The 23,421-nt window shown below is 32.0% G+C and overlaps 1 protein-coding gene across 6 annotated transcripts in view; it reads right to left on the bottom strand.

Moving 5' to 3' along the window:
* Positions 1-23,421, bottom strand: part of GluClalpha (glycine receptor alpha 1) — a 141,233-nt gene that overhangs the window by 36,692 nt on the left and 81,120 nt on the right. For all 6 annotated transcript variants that reach the window (XM_070642502.1, XM_070642507.1, XM_070642506.1 and 3 more), the window contains one exon: positions 4,713-4,780. In XM_070642502.1, coding sequence (XP_070498603.1) covers positions 4,713-4,780 — 68 coding nt within the window. The remainder of the gene's footprint in view (positions 1-4,712; positions 4,781-23,421) is intronic.

The raw sequence follows: 23,421 nt of genomic DNA, 5'->3' as shown, positions 1-23,421 counted from the left end.
ATCTGGCAGCAACTCCACAACAATATATTCTCCCTTAATTTACATACAAAATGTAAAGTATAACAGAAGTAAATGAAAACTCAATTTAATTTAGTCAACAAATTTCCCTTAAAACATTTCTAACGCAATATTTTCCACCAAATTTCTTCATAAACAACAAAAGTCTCTCAAACAATCAACAAAATGCTCGAAAAAAAAGAAGACAAAAAGTAAATCAAAAAGCATAAAAAGTAAGCGAATGTTATGAAAATTTTCACGTTGACATTTACGTCTCATATTTTTATTTTTGTTCTTTATGGTATTGCAAATAACACACACAGAAAAAAAGGAAGGTACCCCGTGACGACTTCCAAGAAGGCAAATAATATAATACATGGATACACACATACGTCTTTTATACATTTTATATGGGGAGTAGGGGTGTCGATTACAAATCCCAAGTATTTGGGATTTGGGGTATTTTGTAAGGATTTGGGGTACCCCAAGTACTTGGGTTTTGGACCCAAGTACTTGTACAAATCTTTATAACATAGAATTTATCTTTATCATTATTTTTTTCTTATTATAATTTTTTTAGTTCTTCAAAATTTTATTATTCATTAATATTTTCATAAATATTTGGTAAGAAAAATCTAGGTTTGGCCAAAAAAAACTACAGATCGGCATTTTTTTGCCGGCCCGTAGTTGAAAATGCATTCAAGTGAAATTTTATTAAATATGAAAATTTGTTTTGGTTAATTTTAAGTAAACCATAGTGAAAATTCCATTTACGAAACTTTTTCAATTTAGTGTAGGAAAATCCAGTCGAAAACTTACAATTTTCCATAAATTTTCACTTTCATAAAAGAAATTTGAGGTGAAAAGCCATTACTTCCCATGATTTTTCAAATTGAAAATGTTGGCCAAAATTGCCATTTTTTGCAATTAAAAAAAATTAAGATAAAGGTTCACGTTTTCGAGAGTTTTATAATCTATTTGAAAAAATTCTGGTGAAAAATCACAGTTTTAAGGATTTTAAACAAGATTTACAATAGTATATAACAATATATGGTTAAAATTTGACTTGCATGTAGATGTGTTGGCCTGAAATCCCAGAAAATACCCCTATTTATAATGATATTTGGGATTTGGGATTTGTACAAGTACTTGGGGTCCTTGGATTTGGGTAATTGGGATTTGTACAAATCCTGAAAACCCAAATAATCGACACCCCTAATGGGGAGTGGAGGAGGAAAGAAAAAATCAATTTAAAGAATCGTTATTGTGATCTCAACACTTATTTTTATGCTTTTTCGTTTTGTGTGCGGAATTCTCTAAAGTGCCATATGGAGTTCACAAATAAATTTAATTTCTTCTCTTTCGTTTCAAAGTTTTTCTTCCTTTTCCACTCGTCGTCAGTTTATTTTGTGTATGAAATGAGAAAAAAGAAAGTTGTTTATGTACACATATATTTACAATTTTGTAAAGGTTCCGCATGATAGAATCTTCCTCGATGTAAAAACTTTTGAAAAAAATTTTTTTTTTTTATTTTTTGATTGAGTTTAAAATTTGAAATCTGATCGCAGTTGAGAGAGAGCTTGTGAGATGATAGTGAATGGAATTTAATAAGTTTGCTTAGTTTCTAATGTGATTCAGTGAGATTTGAACTGTTTTGGATCGTGTGCGAAGGGTGATGGTTTGGGAGAATCAACAAGCTTTTTGAGATTTGGTTGTCAAGTTGGTTTAAGTTTCCAGAATTCTTAAGAATTTCTTGAAATTTAAGTTGAGATTTCACAAGGAACCCAGAAATTGTGTAAGAAGTATGGAGTGGGGGAAGTCGTCGGTGTAGAGAGGGGATTTTGTATCCAACTTGGGAAGATTGAATTTTTCTGGAAGAATCCCAAGAGTTCAAGAGTATTTTAGGCTTTATTCCCGAGAAACCCAAACGATTTGAAGAGATTTCTTCCAAAAGAGGGTTGGTCATCAAACCAGCCCTCTCCATGAATAACCTGTGGATAGTTGAGAATTAAGGGAGAATTAGGAAAGCCTAAATCTGACTTCGAAGCTGACCAAATGTTAAGTGTATAGCTTATTGTGGTATTGCCTGATATCGTTTAATAAACCGCTGGCAACCGAGCAATGTGCCGGGATACGTGTTATTTGCCAGTCAACTGAAAGAAATGCTTCGCGAAAAATCAAACCGTTGACAGCGAACAAAATAGAAACTCGAAGTTGATTCAAATTTTCTATGGAAAAATCAGCATCACTCCATGCTACTCCCTTGGGTCTCGTAACTGAAAATGAATTAAAGCTCTCTAGCTCTTACATTTTAATATCCAAACATCCAATAATCCCCAATACAGAACCTCTACTCCTCTATTCACAACAAATCATAGTAAAAAAAATCCACACACAAAAGCAAACTTTTCTCCGCAGTCCAACATATGAATAAAGTGACTTTATTTCCATTTCTTATGCCATTTTCAACAAGGGTAACGAGAGACTCAAGCAACAAAAAAAGGGAAGAAAAAACAAGTTTGAAGGAAAAAAAAAAACGAAACAAAACTTTGATGATGTTCAAAATAAAGTCAAGAATAAATAAAGACGAAAAATGAAAATGAGATTTGTGGCATGTCTAACACAAGGAATGAAGAGAAGAAGATGAAAAAAAAATTGTAATAAATAAACTCAAATGTAAAAATTTTGTAAGTAGAAAAGTTTTTTGTTTGGTGCATGTGTCTTGCCTCTCCTTTTTGCTGTATGGTATAATCTTTTTTTTTGAAAAGAAGGAACAAGTTTGAAAGTTATTGATGTTGGGTGGTTAGAGTGCATTTTTTGGTGGGGACAAGCATTAAGATTCATCAAAAATGTTTGGTATAAAATTGAAGAATGCTTCCTTATGTCCAACTCAAAATGACAACCCCAACATCCAACAAAAGAACGCTAAACTTTGTCTTTATCTTTCCCTAATGTTCAACATGAGAACTTTTATGTAAATTAATATTTTCTTAAGATGGAAAGCAATTTGTTTGCTTTTCTTTTTTTTGTCTTGTGTTTGTGTCATTAAAGCAATCTTTTCATAATAATTACAATTTATGCTTATGAGACAGAATGAAAAAAGCAGAAGCAGAAGGACTTTTATGACCAAATTATCTCAGACAACTGTATGTGACATATGTTGCTGTTGCTTGAGAAAATATTATTTGGGAGGGAAACGAAAAAAATATATTGCTGGAAGTTGGAGAGCATTCAAAAGAAAATGAATGAAAAATTATAATAATTTGATAACCAGATGGAAAATATTGTGAGATAATTGTAATAAATGGGATATAATTGTGGTATATCTTCTTAATTCTTGTTTGTTGTGGTAATTTGAATTTTATTATGAATAGCCATGTTGGCATAACAATTTATATTAAGGATGATAGTTGACAGATGGGAGACAGCGATAGAGCCATCGTAAGGCGCCATCTGAGAGAGAGGCCATGGATCATAATTGATCTGTATGACCAATCATGAAGCTATACTAATGATAAATGTTTAAGAAGGGAATATGACTAGTGGAAATGCTTATTATTTCAATTCTTAAACAATTTTAGCTTAAACATAGTTTATCTAATAGACCCACTCTTAAATATTGTACAAAAGGTAGCCATGCGGACATTAAAATCAGAATCTAGTAACGTCGACTTAAGTGACCGTCTAGAGACCTCCATTGCTAAGAGAACAACTCTTGGTTCTCCAGCCACATAACATAGTCATTTAGACTTTGCTATATTGACGTGTTTACGTAAAGTTGCAAAAGTACCATCAAGGCTCCATCACGGATGATATGCCGTCATAATTAAACATTAGAACCCCCAAAAAATGGCCTAATATGGAGTAAAAAATGAAATTTGCCGAATCGTCATGCTTGAACTAGTTATATTGTCTATATAGCTGCCGTGTGAACAACTTTTAGGAGTTAGACGATCAGTCTAGGTTAAAGAGTGCCAAATACACCTTGGATTGTATCCAAGTAAATGTAGAGTTCAAAATCAACTAAATTATTGTCATTTGACTAGAAAAAATTGTATTAAAAGTGTGCATGTGTGTAGTATAAAATATTATAAAAATAGTGTATACATCAATCAGTGTAATCAATATTGTGTAAGTGTCAAGCAGTAGAAATTGCAGATTTTAATAAAATTTCAGTCAATAGCTTTAAATAGATTTTTGCAGAGCATTTAAAAAAGAGTTTTAATTAAACATAAATGGTTCACATTAATGAAAAAATTGATAGAAAGGCATTGCAGATTGATAAAACACATTAATTATTGTTGATAATGTCACTGTCCTGAATATTACATATCATTATTTTATGATTTATTACATTATTCGAAATAATTAATTTATGGTTAAACAACAAATGCTTGCAAAGATATACAATTTGTGGTCAGTACGGATATATATGTAATAATATTACGGGTGTAATTATACATCGTACAACATTGTTACTGTAAAAAATCAAGGGAAACAACATATTTTTAGTACATAATTTAATTATTTTTGTGGCATTATAAAGGCATAGGTGGGATGTCAAAAAAGTAGAGCGGGATGTGAATCACAAAAGCTTTTTGAAATTTGAAAAGTTTAGCTTGAATTTTTTCCACAAAATTTTAGTTCCACACGAAAAAGTTTATGCAAAAATAAGACTTGGCGGACAATATTTTTAGCAGTTCCTGACAACTCACCATTTTATAATCATCTATTTTAGATATTGACCTAAGAAACATGTTGACATTCACCGTACAAGCACCGTCTACAAAACGATTCAGTATACATTGTGGTTAATTTATCTCGTATTTATTAAAAAATGTTCATTTTTTGTGTTAGTTGAGTTAGAAATTTTTTTGTTCATATTTTTTTTAATAACTTTTTTCATCCTTTCGATATTTTCATTTCTGCCAAAAATGAATCTCACTTTGAATAGTCGTTTGTCGTATTAAGAATCAAATTGTACATAACATAGATTGCAGATTGTCATAGAATAATATTTTGTCAGATTTTTTGGAGGGTATGTGAGAAGAAGTAGATCGAAAGAGAGGGAATGATGGGGATTGGGACTAAATATAGCAGTTTGGTGGACTAGTAGATGCAGTAGTAAAGCGGAGTTTTGAATAATGAGCTATACGTAGGCTAATTTGCCAATTTCATAGTATAGCCTCTATGGTAGAGTGGTTAGAAAGTTTGTGAACCTCTCGTGAGTTTGATTCCTTAAAAAAACCGATCTATCAATCCATTACCTACATTCTGTATTGTCGACAATACTCAAAATGTTGCTATAGCTTGAATCATCTACAAAATCACAATACTTAACTACTCTGATCAACAAATTTCCTCAATTTCCAAAGAATATTGCAATAAAGTAGTCTAAATCCAAAAATGTAGCAACTTAAATCTTCAAATTGCATCAGAAAAATCCATCAAGTACTCTCAATAACCCAACAAAATCTGACAAAAATATATATATCCATAGATCTACATTTAAACGTATCAATCAATCAGAGTAAAAAAATAGGGATTTAGCAGCTCCAAATTCCCTTTTTAGAGATTATTCTAGTTTATTTATTTTTCATTCTTTTGTGAATGAATACATAGTTATAGTAAAGAAATGGGTAGATTTGTGAACATGTTGTGTATGTAGTTCCTGTATGTATGTAAAACATACATAGATATGAGATTGAAAATATATAAAACGAAATATCTAAAAAAATAAACTTTTTAAGGCTATAAACTAAAATGGAAAAACCGAGTGAAATCAAATGAATGAAAAATACCGACACAGAAAGAGTACAGCAAAAGCAATAGAGAGCTAGGAACAAAAAAAAGATAAAAGCAAAAAAGTTAAATGAAATAAAAATAAAAAGAGATTTTATATGAATGATTGAAAAAGTACAGAAAAAAGAACGGATTTTCTTCTTCCGCAATCAAGCTTTGGACTTGTTCTACATTTTTTTTATTGGGATTTTTAGAATTTTTGAGGATGGGAGGTTGGCTGTGGGGTCTTTTGGAGATGATTTTTTGAACTTTTGAAGAAGATTTGGAAGGTTGGGGGATTAATTCAGGGATTACGATCATTAATCAAAGAATTTTAGGTCCATAACATATCTTAACAATGGACTTTCAAACTTTGGACAATTATCAGGCTCAAGCTATGCTAGTGTAAGATACCAAGCCACATTAAGAGTGTCTTGAATACACAAACCCAGTGTGACTAGAAACAGCCAAAAAGAGCCGATTCCAGGAAAAAACACCGAAGTCTCAGTTTTGACGAGACCATGACCTAGACTATTGTGTACTAAAGAGTGAAAAACATGCTTAAATGCTTCACAATAACAGTAACTGGTATTGGGGAGCATAAAAAGGGAAAATTCGGTATTAGACCTGTGTAAACCAGCACTAATTCGACGTGACACTAGCCTTATGCTTCGTTTTAACCTACTTGGTGCTTTTAACAATTCAAGTATAGAATCCAATATTCGAAAATATGAAATAACACTTTCTAAAATCTCATCCAAAATCTAATCTAAAATTTACTAGAGATAATCATCGCCATTAGCATCCACAAAACTTTGAAAATTTTCCAATAAAAAAAGTGATGAACAAAATAGAATTTCCTTTTTTTATTACACAAACTACGAATGTATGAAATAATCCAAGCAATTTAAATGATTTTTTTTGTGTCTTCTAAACATGAAAAACTATCAAACTAACACCATAAAAATAAATGGCTCCATCCAAAGCTTGTCATCCAACCTCTATCTCCCCAAAAAAAGAAAGAACTAAAATTCTATTGTTTTTAAAAAAATATTCATCGACGGTGATCTTTTGTTTTTTATTGGATGGACAGTGGTGGGCAACATGTGTGGTATGGCTCTTTAGTGTGCACACAGGCAGACACACTGGTGTTACTAGTGCATCAACAGAAAGGTTTGGAATGGTCTAAAACCGTATATCGTGTAGGGTTTCGGTCGAGGCTTACCACTCAGGTATGCCGCGAGAAAATTAAGGTTATCCACCACTGGATTCGAACATTCGAACCATCTATAGCTGTATATATCAGAGATCGAAGTCACTTAGGTCGGCGGCTAAAAATCGGCTTAGCTAAGCCGTTTTTCAAGCCGGCTAAAAAAACGGCTTAGCTAAGCCGATTTTTTAGCCGGCTAAATATTTCGGCTTAGCTAAGCCGATATTTTAGCCGGCTAAATATTTCGGCTTAGCTAAGCCGATTTTTTAGCCGGCTAAAATATTCGGCTTACGTTAGCCGATCATTTTAGTCGGCTAAGACATTTAGCCGGCTTACGTTAGCCGCCGGCTAAGCCGTCACTAAATGAATGACTCAATTAAATACAATAATTAATATACTAATATGATTATCTTATTTCTATACTTGCTTGTGAAGTATATAATTTCATAGAAAAATAATACAAAATGAATTTTTTACTCTTTTTTGATATTTTTTGACATGTAAACATTTAAAAAAAAATAATTCTTATTATATTATAGTAGTAAGACTGCTGTAACATTTATAAATTACATTGTAACATATGAAAATCTCAAAAAATATCAAAAAAGAGTAAAAAATTCATTTTGTATTATTTTTCTATGAAATTATATACTTCACAAGCAAGTATAGAAATAAGATAATCATATTAGTTTATTAATTATTGTATTTAATTGAATAAATTTCCAATTAATTTGGAAATTAATTCATTCATTTAGTGACGGTTTAGCCGGCGGCTAACGTAAGCCGGCTAAATGTCTTAGCCGACTAAAATGATCGGCTAACGTAAGCCGAATATTTTAGCCGGCTAAAAAATCGGCTTAGCTAAGCCGAAATATTTAGCCGGCTAAAAAATCGGCTTAGCTAAGCTGAAATATTTAGCCGGCTAAAAAATCGGCTTAGCTAAGCCGTTTCTTTAGCCGGCTAAACTTTTTCGCTTAGCTAAGCCGATTTTTAGCCGCCGCCGACTAAAAAGTCAGCGGCTTCGATCTCTGGTATATATGATTGAACGAAGTCTAAATTCAAATAGAAATTTTATGTCGATATATTCATTCCTTAAAATGGTGGAGAAAGGAGCATTTTGATGATGATGATGAAAAAAAAAATGTAAAACAGAAAAAAGCTTATTTTAAGAGCTTCTAAAGTCTAAAAGGCTTACTAAGGCTTTACGTTTTTTTTTTTTCATCTCTCTATGTATATGTGTTTTTTATTCCTCCGTGTTACAAGCAAACAAGGCAACATACTTCTTTTTTGTTGTAACACGTTTCACGTATGAACAGCGATTTTTTTTTGTGTCTCTAACCATTTGGCGACAAAAACGACGACAGAATGTGTCTATATGATACTTATTTATTGTTTGTTATTGTCATAAATGGTTATTGTTGTTGGAGGATTCTTTTTTTTTGTGTAGTAAAAAAGTTTTATATTATTTTTAAAGTGAAAGGAATTCAAGGCTTTTATACTAATTAGGTAGATTAAATTTTTTTATAAATCTGTTGGAATTTTGTCAAAAAAAAAATTCTAATGGGTTGTATGCAAATGGGGTTTAATGTTTAAAAATGAAAAGAGTATGGCAGGGTTGTAGACTGAATTGGAAGGGATTTTTAGGTTTTTATCAAAGCAAGGTCAAGGTGAACTTCTAAACAACCTAAAGGAGAGTTTATTGGGTATATTCTAGTTATATGCTTGACACTCGCTGCAATTTAAAATGAGTTTTGCAGAAATTTGTTAGGAAAAAAGGCTTCTCGTGCATGTGCAGTTGAAGGCGACTTCCAACTTGTTTTCTTCAAAAATTCATTTAAAATTGCAGCAAAGAATCTAGTATCATTTAAATTGACACCATGCAAGAGTCATGCCGATCAGTTACCATATTTTGAACCGATTATTCGACTTGCACTATTTGGAGGCAACTGTATATCCAATTTCATGACTGACGTCATTCTCAAACGACTCCAAATCCTAATTTCATTAGAATTTGTTTTAAAAGATTCTTGTTGAAAACTCTTTAAATTTTATGACTTGCGAAAAGATTTCGGATTAAGCTTCATACTTGCTTCATACCCTCCAGCACATATGCATATATGAAAATTTTAAAATGTACACACAATCCATCATATTTTTTGTTTGTCAAACATAATGATAAATAACATGAGCGGAATCGATATTGATGAGTAAAACATTTAAACAGGAATTTATTAAAAATGTACAGAATCATCATTTAACCTTGACATTATGCATGCTTTGACATTTCAGCATATTTGAATGAACAAAATTTACTTGAACCATCTGAGTCATTATAAATTGAATTTCAGGCACTGGAATAACAATGAGAAAAAGGTCGCGGTGAACTTTCATTTTATGTTAAAACTTTTTGACCTTTAAAATTCATTGAATTGCAATTTTATAATTTACGCAGAATTTTTTGAAATCACTGATTCGTACATAGGCTTATTTCACATTTTCCCATTGATGTTCAATGCATCATTCATCAATATTCGAAATTCAATAAAATTCCAACAGGTGTTCATTAAGAAAATTAAATGAAATCTCATCTAAAAGTGAAAAAGCCTCAAATCAGCTAAATTCTATCCCAAAACTATTTTTTTCAAACATTTTCATAAAATATCTGATGAAGAACTGCAGACAGAGAGAATTGGAAATGAAAAATATTGTATAAATCAGCAATATGCAAATATTGGTAAAATTTTGAGAAAATGAAAATTATAATTGAATAAAATTCTCGATATTTTGAATGAAATTAAGGATGTGTGCTTTAGAGAGTTATTTTATTCTAAAAAATCAATAAGTTGGTTGATCTAAGAATCAGATTCTGAGTTGTTGATGAAGTGGCTGAGCAAGTTGAGTAAGATAAGACTCTATGCCTTTATGTCCAGTATTTCGGTACACATCTGCACTTTTTCCTAGAAATACTCAAGGTATACCTGTCATTGCACTTAGAATACGGCTCTTTGGGTAGGTAAATTGATCACCTGAGGTATACTAACTCTTAAGATCGATATTTGTATTGAAATGTCAACTTAACTCCAAAAGTCGACTTCATATACATAATATTCGAAACAACATTGAGTTCTGAGTAAGCGCTAAATATCCGCTTCAGATTCCAAATCAAGAATCATTAGTTCTGACAAGTTATACCAATAGTAATGTTCTTAGTGTAAGACCCTTTAAGCAATTGATCATGATTTAAGAGAGCACACCTCAGCTCAGGTTAAACTGATCTGACTTTGATACAGACTCTGCAAGCAATTAAGCATGACGTAAGAAATCATACATCAGCAACTCTTGATAAAACATCAACAACTCTGTAGACTTTCTGTATAGTATCACAATAAATCACACTGACTTCCTAAAAATTCAAATTCTAAAAATTTCATTTTAGTTCAAAATTCTTAAAACTTCCAATATCAAATTTTGTTATTTCTAGTTCCAATGTGGCTACTATCGATGGTTGTTGTCGGTTATGTTTAATCTTATTGATTGAATAAAATTTAATTTGTTTTCTATCTGATTCCTTGGATAGAAGCGCACGAGGCTATTTTTTAGGTTTTTGAGGTTATGTTAAATTTCTGATATTCAGAAAGAATTTTAAATATTTTCTATGAATAATTCATATCCAATTTATGATCTCCAATATTTAAGTTTACATTAATCAAATTTACATTTATAGAAAATGGAAGGAAGGAAAATTGTAAAATTGCAAACTATTCCAAAAGGGAAATCAAATTAAATTTATTAATTTAGAGTAGCTTCCATTACATAATTGGAATTGAAATGATAGACAAGGAACAGAAGAGAGAATCACATCAAACATTGACTCAAAATAAAAAGGATGAAGGAAGAACGAAAGAAATTAGTTTTGTGTTCTGCCTGTAGTGGATGTGCCACATATACATAGAAATAAAGACAAGTGGAACAAAATGGATATTAATTGCTTGATATCTGGTCAGGGATGCAGCCAGACATTCGAATCTCAAGGAGAATCCGAACCGCATTTTGATTCCCCTGACTACATCCTCACATAATCAAGAAAAATAAAATAATCTGAAGGTCCGTAAACATATGCATGTATATCGTCATGTTAATGACTGTAATGACGATAATGATAATGATGATGATATTTTTTGTATATGTTGACTGCAAAGAAGTACGAATAAAGTCCATCAATTAATAGTCAACAAAAATGTTATTGCAAATTCCTTCCTCACAAAATGTTTATTTATTTAATTAATTTTATGTCCTCATATCTGGCAGATTCAATTTCATATATGGATATTAATTATTAACAAGAAAATATGCCATGCCTTATTTGATATTCAGTGGAATTTATTCAGTGAATGTCTTTAATTGGATGTTCTAATTAAGTCGGCAAATTGCTTCTTTTTATTGAAAATTGGGAATTCTTTTGTGATTATTAAGCCTAGTTAAGGTCTTTTTATGTCCTATTTGAGGTAATTAAGGAGGTTCTTTTATGTTCACAGTTTAATTTCTGTTTTATGAAACTTTATTAGAAATTAATTGGAAATTTATTGAAATTGGAAGGATTAATGACTGAGATCTTGGTTGTTTTAATGAAATTTGTTGTTTGAAGCTCAATTTTTGTTATATGAAGCTTAATTAAGGCTAAGGTTGCAGGGTTAAGTCAAAATTGTGAGTGACTTCTTGCTTATACGTTGTAGTGTCTTAACAAAGCGAAATTTGATAGACACGGATTCGGACACGAGTTTAATTCTCATCAGAAGTTGACTAGAACTACTTCTTCAAATTCTCGACATTTTGAATGAAATTAAGCATTTGTGAGTCTTAATATAGTCATGAAATAGAACATTCTAGCTATGACAATGACTCGCACAATTCTCACCTAAAACAAACACAGTGAATATGCAGAAAATGTTCAAAAAACTTTAAATCATCTCATCACAAAAGACTGCACTTTTTTTCCTCCAAAAGCTTCATATTATTAGAACTTCCTCATTCAAAACTTTTCACTAAAAATTCAATTAATGTTTTATTTATTTTTCACATTAAGAAATTTTCCCCCATATCATCATCATCATCATCATTACTTTTCATCCTCGACAAAAAAAGAATTTAAAAAAACTTTTTCATTTCCTCGCTGAATTAAAAGAATGATGAAAAATTTACTTAAATAAAATTATTATTCAAAGATTATCTCATGTGTTTCATGCATCTCAGACTGCTCAAATAATTATGGTGTCATGTTGTCACATAACATCTTAAAATAAAATATTCATCCTAACATGCACACATGTGTGTGTGTGTATTCCCTTAAGGAATCGAGTATTACATAAGATACCAAAGAGAATCGCTCCATAGCTACTTAACGTAAAGGAAAAAAATTTACATTTCAAATATTCTCGGGGAAGTGATGGCAAATTTGTAAGAAGAACGACGAGTATAGGAAGAAACATAAATATAACATAGATAATGATGGTAGATGAATTGGATATGTCTGTAAATATGTGTTTGTGTCTTGAGAAAAAAAATCTAATTAGGTAATGTCAACAGACATGATGGAAATAAAATAAGTAAAAAAAGGGAATGATTCTCAATGATTTTTAAAGAGTTTCGTCTCATGAATTATAATGTGAATTAAAAATTATTCCGGGGAAATGGGACGGAATTTAATGAAATGGATTGTCAAGCTACATGAAGAGATTATTGTTAAAGCTGAAGATGATTTTGTTGTATGACTGGCTGATTGTCGAGGACTACAGCTTGAAGAATTGGTATATAAGGCTTAGACACTCATTGGTAAACTGTAAACTCTGTAGAACCTTACATATTTGTGGTAAAAACCATTCCTGACTACTTTCCTTGATTTTGGTCATTGGAAAGTGGTACCCAGCAATATAACTAGTTTCAGACGCCATTTGAGAGATATATGGAATCACAATTGTTCTGTATAGTAAATAAACTGTGATTTAAACTTCTCTACGTTTGTTTCAATTGAAAGTGCAATTCTCTAGTCGATTCTGTCCAAAAAAACTAACTTCAAATATTGTACAGCTTCCAAACCTTCCAAATCACCCTTAACGCTTTCCAAACTCCTTAAAAAATCTTATTAAACATTAAAAATTACGAACATCCTTAAAGTGCCTCATAACAACCCAGAACAAATGAATAACTTCTAATCTTTTCCATTTTCAGTGAACGTGACCTTCAAAATTCAAGTTAAATCAGCAACGTGCTTAATTCCATTTAAATTCAACATCAATTAAATCTCTTAATGACGTCAATACGAATTGTATTCATAGGAATATTCCCATTAGACGCCTTTAAGATTCAAACGACAGAGGCACAATTTCTATTCTGCTTGAAAAATTGACAGTACTGGGTAATTTTTCTCAGAACATTAATTTCTAATCTCTTACGATTTGTGTATTTTTTTCAGCATATACGAAAGTCTTGTTTGTATGCTTTAGAGACATTTTCAGCGGCATTAAAGAATCTTCAAATTTCCTTGACAATCCATTAATAAATTGACATTAAATAAATTTAAAATGAGTGTGAGTCGAGCGATACAAAAGGCTGTCTTGAATAATTGAAGATTCCATCACATGTGCATTTATTGAAGCCATATAGAAGCTACACAGAGTCGGATTCCATAGAGTTTCATTAACTGTAACAATGATGGAATCTCAAGGGAGTCAAGGCAGAGCTTTTCTAATTTGTATCGCTTAAGTAACCATCCCTAGCAACACAAGGTACTATATGGAAGCTATTGGGAAGCCAATATGTTGCTCGAGGCTGTGACGTAGCAAGGGTTTCCGACACTTTGTTTCCATTCCTATAAGACTACCCAGAATCCCAATCATCCCCTCCTTGCAACGTCACATAATGTGAATCTACAACAATTAATTAAAAACATATGAAATAATCACAATGAAACATAAATATTATCAATGTCTAATAATTACTATTATAATACAATTAATTAAATAAATACGTAAGAAATGGAACGGATTAAGGTCATGTCACATGGCTTGTATAATTCATCCACTGCCACTCACTTCGTGTATAATGTTTTTTTCAGAAGTTTTTGTGGATCTCATCAACATTAAAAAAATATACAATATATATAAAGTAACTAGATATTCATCTTACAACATCTTTAAGTAAGTAAGTAAGAAAGAAAAAAAATTCATATAAAAAAATCAAGAATTACGGACTAGCGTACATACATACGCTATAATTACAAGAAAAAGTATATAAAATAGCAACATCATTTATTTTGTAATAAAAGGACTCATGGAAGTATCTGAGGATATACAAAAAGTTTTGTTTTTTTATACTTTATTACAATACATATGTATATATATAAAAATAAGGAGAAGAAGAAGAAGTGAGCGAGTGAGATTCACTTACCATGACAACGTCATCAATTTTCGATATACTTCGTACGAAAATGTTGACATACACGACAGCGGGACCATCTAAAGTTTTTATATATATTTCATATTTTCGGATGGTTTAGTTTTTTTGAGTATGTAACATTATTTTTAATATATTTAAGGTCGAACGAAGTCACAGGAAGAGAAAAAGAGAGAGAAATTTTTTGAGATATAGAATATATCCTTTAATTTTTTTTTCAATATTTTTAGCATGAAAAATATCAAGATGCTCAAACTTTTCTTTATTGTCATCCTATGTACATCCTTTGTAAGCTCTGACGACTATATTTTATTGTCATTTTACTGTCAATTTTATTCATTGTTCATTTTACATTATCCTTATGTACGACCGAGACACATTGTGGATTGTAGCTTGGTAGTTATGAATTATTCAGTTCTATTTCTCTTGACATTTAAAGTTAAAGTGGTTGACTGGTTGGTGTTGAATTTGGTGAGGAATGGCTTTTGATTGCTGTTCTCTTTTTGAGGTTTTAGAATTTTGTGAAGCAGTCTGAAAGTCATGGAATACAGCTTTTGATTGTCTATTTGAAACAATCATGAAACCTTATATATTGGGGAAATTCTATTGATCAGCTATTATTGTCCTTATAATTGGAAATTAGCAAGTTGTATCAAACGAAATAGGCAACTTCAGATGCTATTAAATCAAGGTCAAGAAGCAGAATTGATATACATGCCCAATGAAGTAAGTAAGCTCAGAAATTAGGCGTTCAATTTGATTTTCTGAGTATTCACTTACAAGGATGAATAATTGAGGTTGAGTAACTTGCATTGAAAGTCCAAAATCATGTTCTTGATAGGTTACATATACTAGTTGAGTTATAAGGCTGCATTTATACTTTGTATGGATTCTGTATGACTAAATTTGTCTCTTTTGTGTCACTTAAGCTCAAATTACTTCAGGATTGGATGTGTAGAGTCCGAAAATTCTTATCTAGACGAAGTTCTCGAAGGATAGAGCCTGCTTTAGACGTTGCCATCACGCGGCAATGGACCCCAGCCAAGGAAGTTAGGAAAAGACGCTAGGGCACTTAATTAGAGTGACTAGCTTCAATAATTAATCTACAAAACCATAAAATTCTGATCAACCAGTTCTCCATCCTCGAATAATCCAACTACCAAGCAACTTAACATCCTATCAATTTATGTCAATCGGGTCATATTTATTACACCATCATTTTATTATTATAAAGGTTATTTTCTTACGAAATCTAATAAGAAATGTCTAAGTGAATTGGCAGCAGAAGAATATGAAGATAAAAATGTTCAACTTCCACTTGACGGTGTCAAAAGGACCTTTCGTCTAACGACTGAATGGAAATTACATCTTATGATTATTATTATAAATTTTCCATAAGTAGCGAAGATCATTAAATTTTCTCATGACGGAGAAAATTTTTCAATTGAAAACGACGAAGAATGATTTTTTTTGTCTTACTTGACTTTTTTGAGTATATTTTATAAAGTTAGAGTATTTTTAACAGAACATAAAAATTAATTGAAGAAAAATAGCAAAAAAAAAAATTACTCATGAATAAAAAAAAGAAATGATTAAAAATTGATAAAAATGAGAACTGTAAGCTTAACGAAATGGAAAGAAAATTAAAGGGAAATGAAAGGGAAAGATAGACACATAAAGGCATAGAGAGAGCGAGTGTAAAACAAAAAATTGAGGAAGGCTGTAAAGAAAGTTTTTTCATAATGGAAATTCCATCGAGCGAGGAAAATAAGTTATCGTAGCGTTGCAGACCATTAATAATATAGCACGACCATTAGCAGACTAATTAACAAATTAACATGATAATATTGCGCTTATAGCGCGCGTTGACTGTAAAGTGAGAGCATGGAATGTTCATATTTTTTCATTCGATTCTCATTCCACACCTCCATCCCTCCCCATGTTATGCCACGCCGCAGTTGATTGTGAAAAATTTATTCCAGACTATTTAGTAATTTATGATGCCGAAATGAAAGGAAAACGGAAGGAGAAGAGGATGGAGAGAGCAAAAAAAAACTCATAGCGTTCTGCTGTTCTCTGTAATATGTCACAATAATTTCATAAATTTACTCACAATAAGCAATAACTTCTTGTTTTTATGCGTTTGATATTATTTCATAAAAATGTTTACAGGCTTTTTTTCTTAAATGTTTTTATATGTTTTGTGGGACTGTTGTCAAGTTAGACAGACTTATGTCTGCTCTTTTTTTGGATATTATTCATTGTTCATAACAGATCAGCACAAATTAAAATATTTTTCATGCGGATGTACAGCTGATAAAATACGTAGAGTCAGGCGGGGGATGTTATTCAAATACATTCTCAGAATTTGTCAAATAAAATCAGCTGAATTCAGAAAAATGAGACCACTTGTTCAGTTTATTCTACAGTATTCACTACCCTTTAAGCATAAACACGTGATAACCTCATAGTACAGTCTAAATACTTGGCTTAGAGTATTTCTAATGTAAATCCGTTGACATATCCTAAGATAGCTCATATAGGACAACTTAGCCTCGATTTTGCGAGTATAGATGTGATTTTTAAGGACTGGATTGATCCATTGGATCCACTGGATTAATTTCCAAAAAATAATCGTTCATTTAATTGACCAATTCACTTGATGCTGTTAAAAAATAAAAACTTAATACCCAAATCAACCCCAATAGCGCAAATCAGTTAATTGATCACAAATTCAGACCCCGGACATCAAGAATCTGACTAATTGCTAGATTTACTTTAATTCGGCACCATGCCAGGGTCACGTCGGCGGAGTGCTGAATTTTGGAACGACTAACCGATTTGTACGATTTGAGTGTACCTTGAAGTCTACAGAATCAACTTTTTCTTACGAAATCCGAATCAATTACTTGCTACCCAGAAAAAGAAACCTCCCCACATGCCAAAAAAATTCAACCTAACTTCCCCCAAATCCCAATATTATAGCTATTAGCTCTCCTTTTTATGCTCCTTATCATGATTTCCTTGTGCATATTCTTAAGCTTTCTGAGGCATAAACAAAAAAAATTAAATTGTGTGAAAATAAATTATTGTTAGTTCCCAAAAAAATGTTTTTATACTCGACACATAACGTCACTAACTTTTTTTTCTTCTGTATATTCATAAACTTCACTCATTCGACAGCAAAGGACGGACAAGCAAAAAAATTTATTTATCATAATCGAAAAAAATGAGAACAATGATAAATAAGGAACATGAAAATTCATCTCAAGGTCCTCTGTGACCTTTGTCAACCGTAAACAAAAATGACGAGAGTACAATTTATTCCTTTTTTTGTCTTAGTTCGTAGCACAACAAAAAAAACTCTCATCTGAAGGTTACAAATGATGAATTGTGATTTAATACTTTTTGACGAAGCTGCTCCGGAGTAAGTGGGACAGCTGCGTCAGTAAAAAAAGGGACGTGGTTATGTGCTTTTATGTATGATGAATATGAAATTGTGATTTTTATTTGAAACTTTATTCCGGGCGAGGATGACGAAAGGGTTGGGAAGCGTTCGTGTTGGACTTAAATTTGAATATTGAGGATGAAATGTTTCAACTTTAAAATCAGTGGATGAATTTGAAGCTGAATTCAAGCTTGGGTGACATTTAATGATGATGCAGTTGTAAATGCATTTGTCATGATGTCTTGACGACATTCAATGACTGTTATATGCCATAGAATCGTAATGACGTCAAAGAATGCATTTGCAATGTCATTGACATGATTTTTCGCTCAGGCAAAGCTTGCAGTCGACTCGAACTTTCATGGAATTAATTCGACAAATTCCAAGTCGACTTCAAGCTCTGCTCAATCCTAAAAAGCAATTTATTCCCAACTTTTCCAAACATTAAATAATTTTTCATTCCACAAACTGACTTAATTTGATTCCTTATTCCTCCACTCCTCCATATTCCATACATAAGACACACGTATGAATCCCCCCTAAAGACACATAAAGATAATCAATGTATGAAGATTTTTTTTTTAACAACCATCTCAATTCTTATTCAGCACAACAAACAAAAGTGATTAAGTTTAAGAATCGCTCAGGGCCTCAAATTGCTTTCACATGTACAGCATGTAGGTACACAAAGAAAATTAACATTAAAATAATTGACTAAATTTTCAACATAAAACTTTTTTCATTAGAAAGCGTGTAAAAAAAATGGAAAAATTTCCATAATTTTATGTTCGTATGTATATCCATTCAAATAGAAATGAAGAAGAAAAGGAGAAATTATCAATAACATTAAAAGAATTCTATGGTTGACCTAAATTGCAATAGATCGAAGAAAAACGGGACAAACATTAAAAGGAAAAAAATTAATGTGAAAGGCACTGAAGTGTGTGGTTCGGCTAGGCAGCAAACAACATTACGGGAGACATTTAAATAGCTTCATTAAAAATATGATTGAAGGAGCATTAAAGGAAGGAAATCAAAGAAGTCGAAAGGATGAGAAATGGTGAGTTGAAAGTTATTTGGACGCATTTTTAATTTTCTTAGGGATTGTAGGCATTAAAGGCTAGTTTTGAATTTTCTCAAGCTTAGCTTTGTAATTGTTAGGTTGGGAGAGTTCCTTAAAGCCATTTTAACATCCAAGAACCTCTTAAAAGTATTATTTTTGCGAGAGACCCAGGCCCGGCTCTTGCAATTAAGAACGTCGCTTGGGGCTGATATTCAGTTCTGAAACCTACCCCAAACTAAGTCCCTAACCTCTTAATCCCTAATTACCACAGCACACAAACTATAAACCACCCCAAAATGATCGTCTCAACCACTTCCTCCTCAAAATCACCGCTAAAAAAATCAGTTTTAATTCCTCCATACCACCACACAAATAAATTGAGAATTCTCATTAAGCACACAGAAAAAAAATGGCAGCAATTCAGGTGAAGCGATTTTAATAACAGCAAATATGTTTGCGGCAGCAATATGTAGATAATGATCTCATGTTTCGCTAATCATTTTGCTATGTTTAAAGCAATTTTACGTGAGCATTAAAATGATGAAAAAGTAGGCGTGAGCATTTGAAGGTGGTGGAAGTAAAAAAAATTGTGTAGGAATTCGTTAAAATGATCGCGAATTATGCTGAGCATATTGTGGATTAAAAAAAAGTGCGAATTTCGCAAATGTTGGATAAGATTTGCAAATCATGAAATTTTAAGTAGCATTAACCCTTTTAATGACCTCATTTTACTTCTACCCACTTACATACATCCTCACATGCTCCCGTGAATTTTATTATTTTCAGACATTTCAAATTTACACATCACGTTCCACTCTTCCTCATTTTTATGTACTTTACTTCTTCCTTTTATATAAAGATAGAGATGAGAAATACGCATAATTATCTTTAGCTACGACCCTTCTCTTACTTTTGCCTTTGATGCTTCTTTTCTTTACATTTTACGCAGCCCTCTTGCATAGATTTTCCCTCCTTTACAATTTAGTATTCCTTTATTAAGTACAATAATTCAGTTAAAAGAGATGAAATGCTTTTGCCTTCTTCATAATTTTTCTGAAGCTTTTGAATTTATTAAAAATGGTTGAAAAGAAGCTTTAATTAATGGGGGATATTGCAAGGTATATTTTATGATCACTTGCAAGATTATGTTAAGTTTGATATATTATTCGTGTGTTTATTACTTGTTTTACAGATTTTAATTAAGGTTATAAATTGTAGAGTTGATAGAAGTTGAATATGGTTGAGGTCAGGGTTGTAATACGAGTGGCACAAATGTAGGAGGCTCCGCCACGGAGCTTTTAAGGTTCCGCTAACCCTCTATTCTATTGATAAATGGAAGTCCCAATTTTGGAAGCCAAATGACTGACATTATATTAGAAGACCTGTAGAAGCTCCACTAAATAAGGTCTTTAAATCAGATTTTGTGGATGACAAGAGAGCTCGTGGTATACCGAAGAACTCCTGAAAGAAAACTGTCGACAGAGACAGCATTGCATTTGGTATTGGCAATTGACAGGCGGAAGCCGTCGATAGAAACAGCTAAAGGCGACATCTGAGGGAGGGCATGAATCACAGTTGATCTGTACGGCCAGCGAAGTAAGTAAGTTAGTATGTCCCTTCCCCATTTCCTAAACTACCAATTCTTGCATTTATCAACTTCCTTTACCTTAGAAAATCTTTCGATACCCTCAACTACAAACAATCCAACTTGACTTATGTCCAAGAACTCCAAATGAATATTCTCATAAAAGCATATGCTCCCGAGACACATCCATTGAATATTAAACCATCAAAAAGTAAACATTCAGATAAATCTAATCATCTAAACGAATTTCAATTCCCAGTAGAATCACCTTTCCAATGATTTATTGCATATAAATTTCTAATAAAGTTCTCTCCTTATATCCAGTAAATCTTAATATCCCCTCCCCTCATCTATTGTTTATCGGAATATAAATTCATATTTATGCTACATCAAAATTTAATATAAACATTTGCTCATCTGCACACAAATCAATGTATCCGCATTATGAAAGTTCTAGGATGAAATCTGACATTTACTTCTAGTTCCCTCCCGTTCTCATAAAATATGTTCATGTTGTACTGACGCATAATTTTATTGTATAATATTACTGAATGAGAGATGAAAGCAAGCAGCATAGCGAAAGTCGAGCTTTTTCTCCATCATTCAACCCATCTCCCTCCCTCAATATTGTATATTGTTCATCCACTCTCTACGCATTCAAGTAAATTGCTTTTCATATTTTATTTTCAAGTCTTTTGTGAATAGAAGTGAAAGTGGAGGGAAAAAAAAAGAATTGAGAAGATGCCAGTTTATGATTTGGGCTGGTTAATGTTTGTTAATGCTGGCTCAGGCAATGAGGAAAGAGAGGGAGAGAGAAGGAAAATTTCCTTATACTTAACGTCGACTGAATGGGAATAGATGAAGAGGGAAATGTGGAGCAGCTCTTTACTTATGGCCTTGTATTCTATTGTATAATTCAATAGATGGAGCATACACGAGAGACAATAGAAAAGAAATTTTTGTGTAATAGAAAACAGCGAGGCTGAATATGTAAGAAGCAGGATAAGAAGAATATTCAATGGACGAAGCCCTCTGTTCATAAATTTGCTGTACAAGGACTATGCATAATTTTTTTTTTTTTTTCGGGGTACTTTATGCTTAACATAATTGTTTGAATATTAAAATTTGAAGAGTACTTTCTTCTGGAGTCAATGGTGTGTCATGCTTTTTATGGATGCTTGCAAATTTGTCTTGAAAACTTTTTTTATAATAATAAATTTTTGGGTATTTTTACATCGTCCTTGATGTTAAAGAGAAATCCAATAAAGCTACTAAACAACCGTTAAACTTTTGGAACGGAAAATGTTGTAACATTCAATTTTTTGATCCTTTTAACTGTGTCAGGGATGTTTATTCAGTACCAGAGATGGAGTAAGGGAGTAAATAGAGATGTTGTTAGGAAAGGAGATATAGTTAGAGATGTAGTTAGACCCCATCAGGTATCAAACTTTATAAATATTAAATTGGACAGCTTAAGTAAGAATTAATCATTGAAATGTGGTTATAGCTTCATAGGGTCAGTGGAGTGGATGCTAGGCTGTCTGGTTTGTGAAGCATGCATCTTAAGCTATATTTAAGCAACCTTTCAGGTGCCTCTGTACACTTATACTCTAGATATTTCCCCGATATGACTCTATGACCTTATGATCATTACTTGTGCCATTCCTGAGTATTTTACTCACTAAATCAGCATTCCGCGGCACACAAGACACCCATCTATGTCCTACAAACTCAACTATCACTGTCCATACATCCCACCACCCCTGCACTCACCCAACTCCATAATTCAATGAAAACATTAAATTGTCAAATCCAATTTTACTCGCTTGTCGCCTTCCATCGTTATCTATTAATACCAAACACCAGCTCAAATGACAGTAAATTAAGAAACAAAATGTTCCCAAATTCCATTTGACTGAATTCCATAAAAAAAAATACAATGAAGATGAATTTGATAATTAACAGAAAAATTAACGCCATTCATTGTTCTATGTAGCTGCTGGCTGACTGAATATCCTATAAATGTATAGATATTTTTTTTATGAGATATTAACTTAAAATAAAACGAGTGAGACGAGCGAGAATGGATGGTGGGTTAAACTCATCAGACATCAATAAAAACTAATTTTTATTATCATTGTTGTTGCTTGCTGTCCCAGACATTCAATTTTAATCTAAAAAAATGGATGAGTGTGAGAAAAAAGGATTTTGTTTTTTATGCTCGTACGCTCGACTGCTCGCATTTCATTTACAAAATACAGTATTAAGGACAAGAATCTCTTCATCTTACATGCTAGCTTGTATTCACTTTAAGGACAATATTGAAGGCAGATTAAAGATTATCGTTGACTTGTTTCTTCTTTTATGTCAGTTATTATATTATACAGTACAAGTAATGCAGCAATCAGCAATCTCTATCTTTATCGCTGGCTCAGAAAAGCGAAAACAATAAATTATGCTTTCGTGATTGCTATCTCTAATGAGCTTACACACTCAAATTGGCCTTTTTGTATCTTTTACTGTACATTTCTTATGGAGTTGTTTTGTAAGAACGTGAGTGGTATGAGGAAGTAGATTATTGCATTGGATTGGTAAATTGAAGGATTTATGTGAGAAAATATCAATTTTAACTGTACGCAAAAAGTTAAGGAAGTCAATTTTAAGTTGCAAAATGTTTAAGTACCCTTCAAAATTCCAATATTCGCATCAAAAGCACAAACCAATATTACATCCAATTTACTATGCTTCTCAATGGTTCTTCATACTTGCATCCTATTTTCTTAATAGAAACGATCGACATTACATACATCCATATAGTGTGATAGTTACGTTATGTTATAAATTTTTCAAGTGGATTACAGCTCTTGTCAAGAGAGTCTCTTCCTTTT

The sequence above is a fragment of the Chironomus tepperi genome, unplaced genomic scaffold (assembly GCF_022539635.2).
Source record: "Chironomus tepperi strain 1889 unplaced genomic scaffold, CSIRO-AGI_Ctep_v1 contig_298, whole genome shotgun sequence".
Taxonomy (NCBI): domain Eukaryota; kingdom Metazoa; phylum Arthropoda; class Insecta; order Diptera; family Chironomidae; genus Chironomus; species Chironomus tepperi.
Note: the sequence above shows the minus strand (reverse complement) of the source record. Positions and strands in the feature narration are given on the sequence as shown.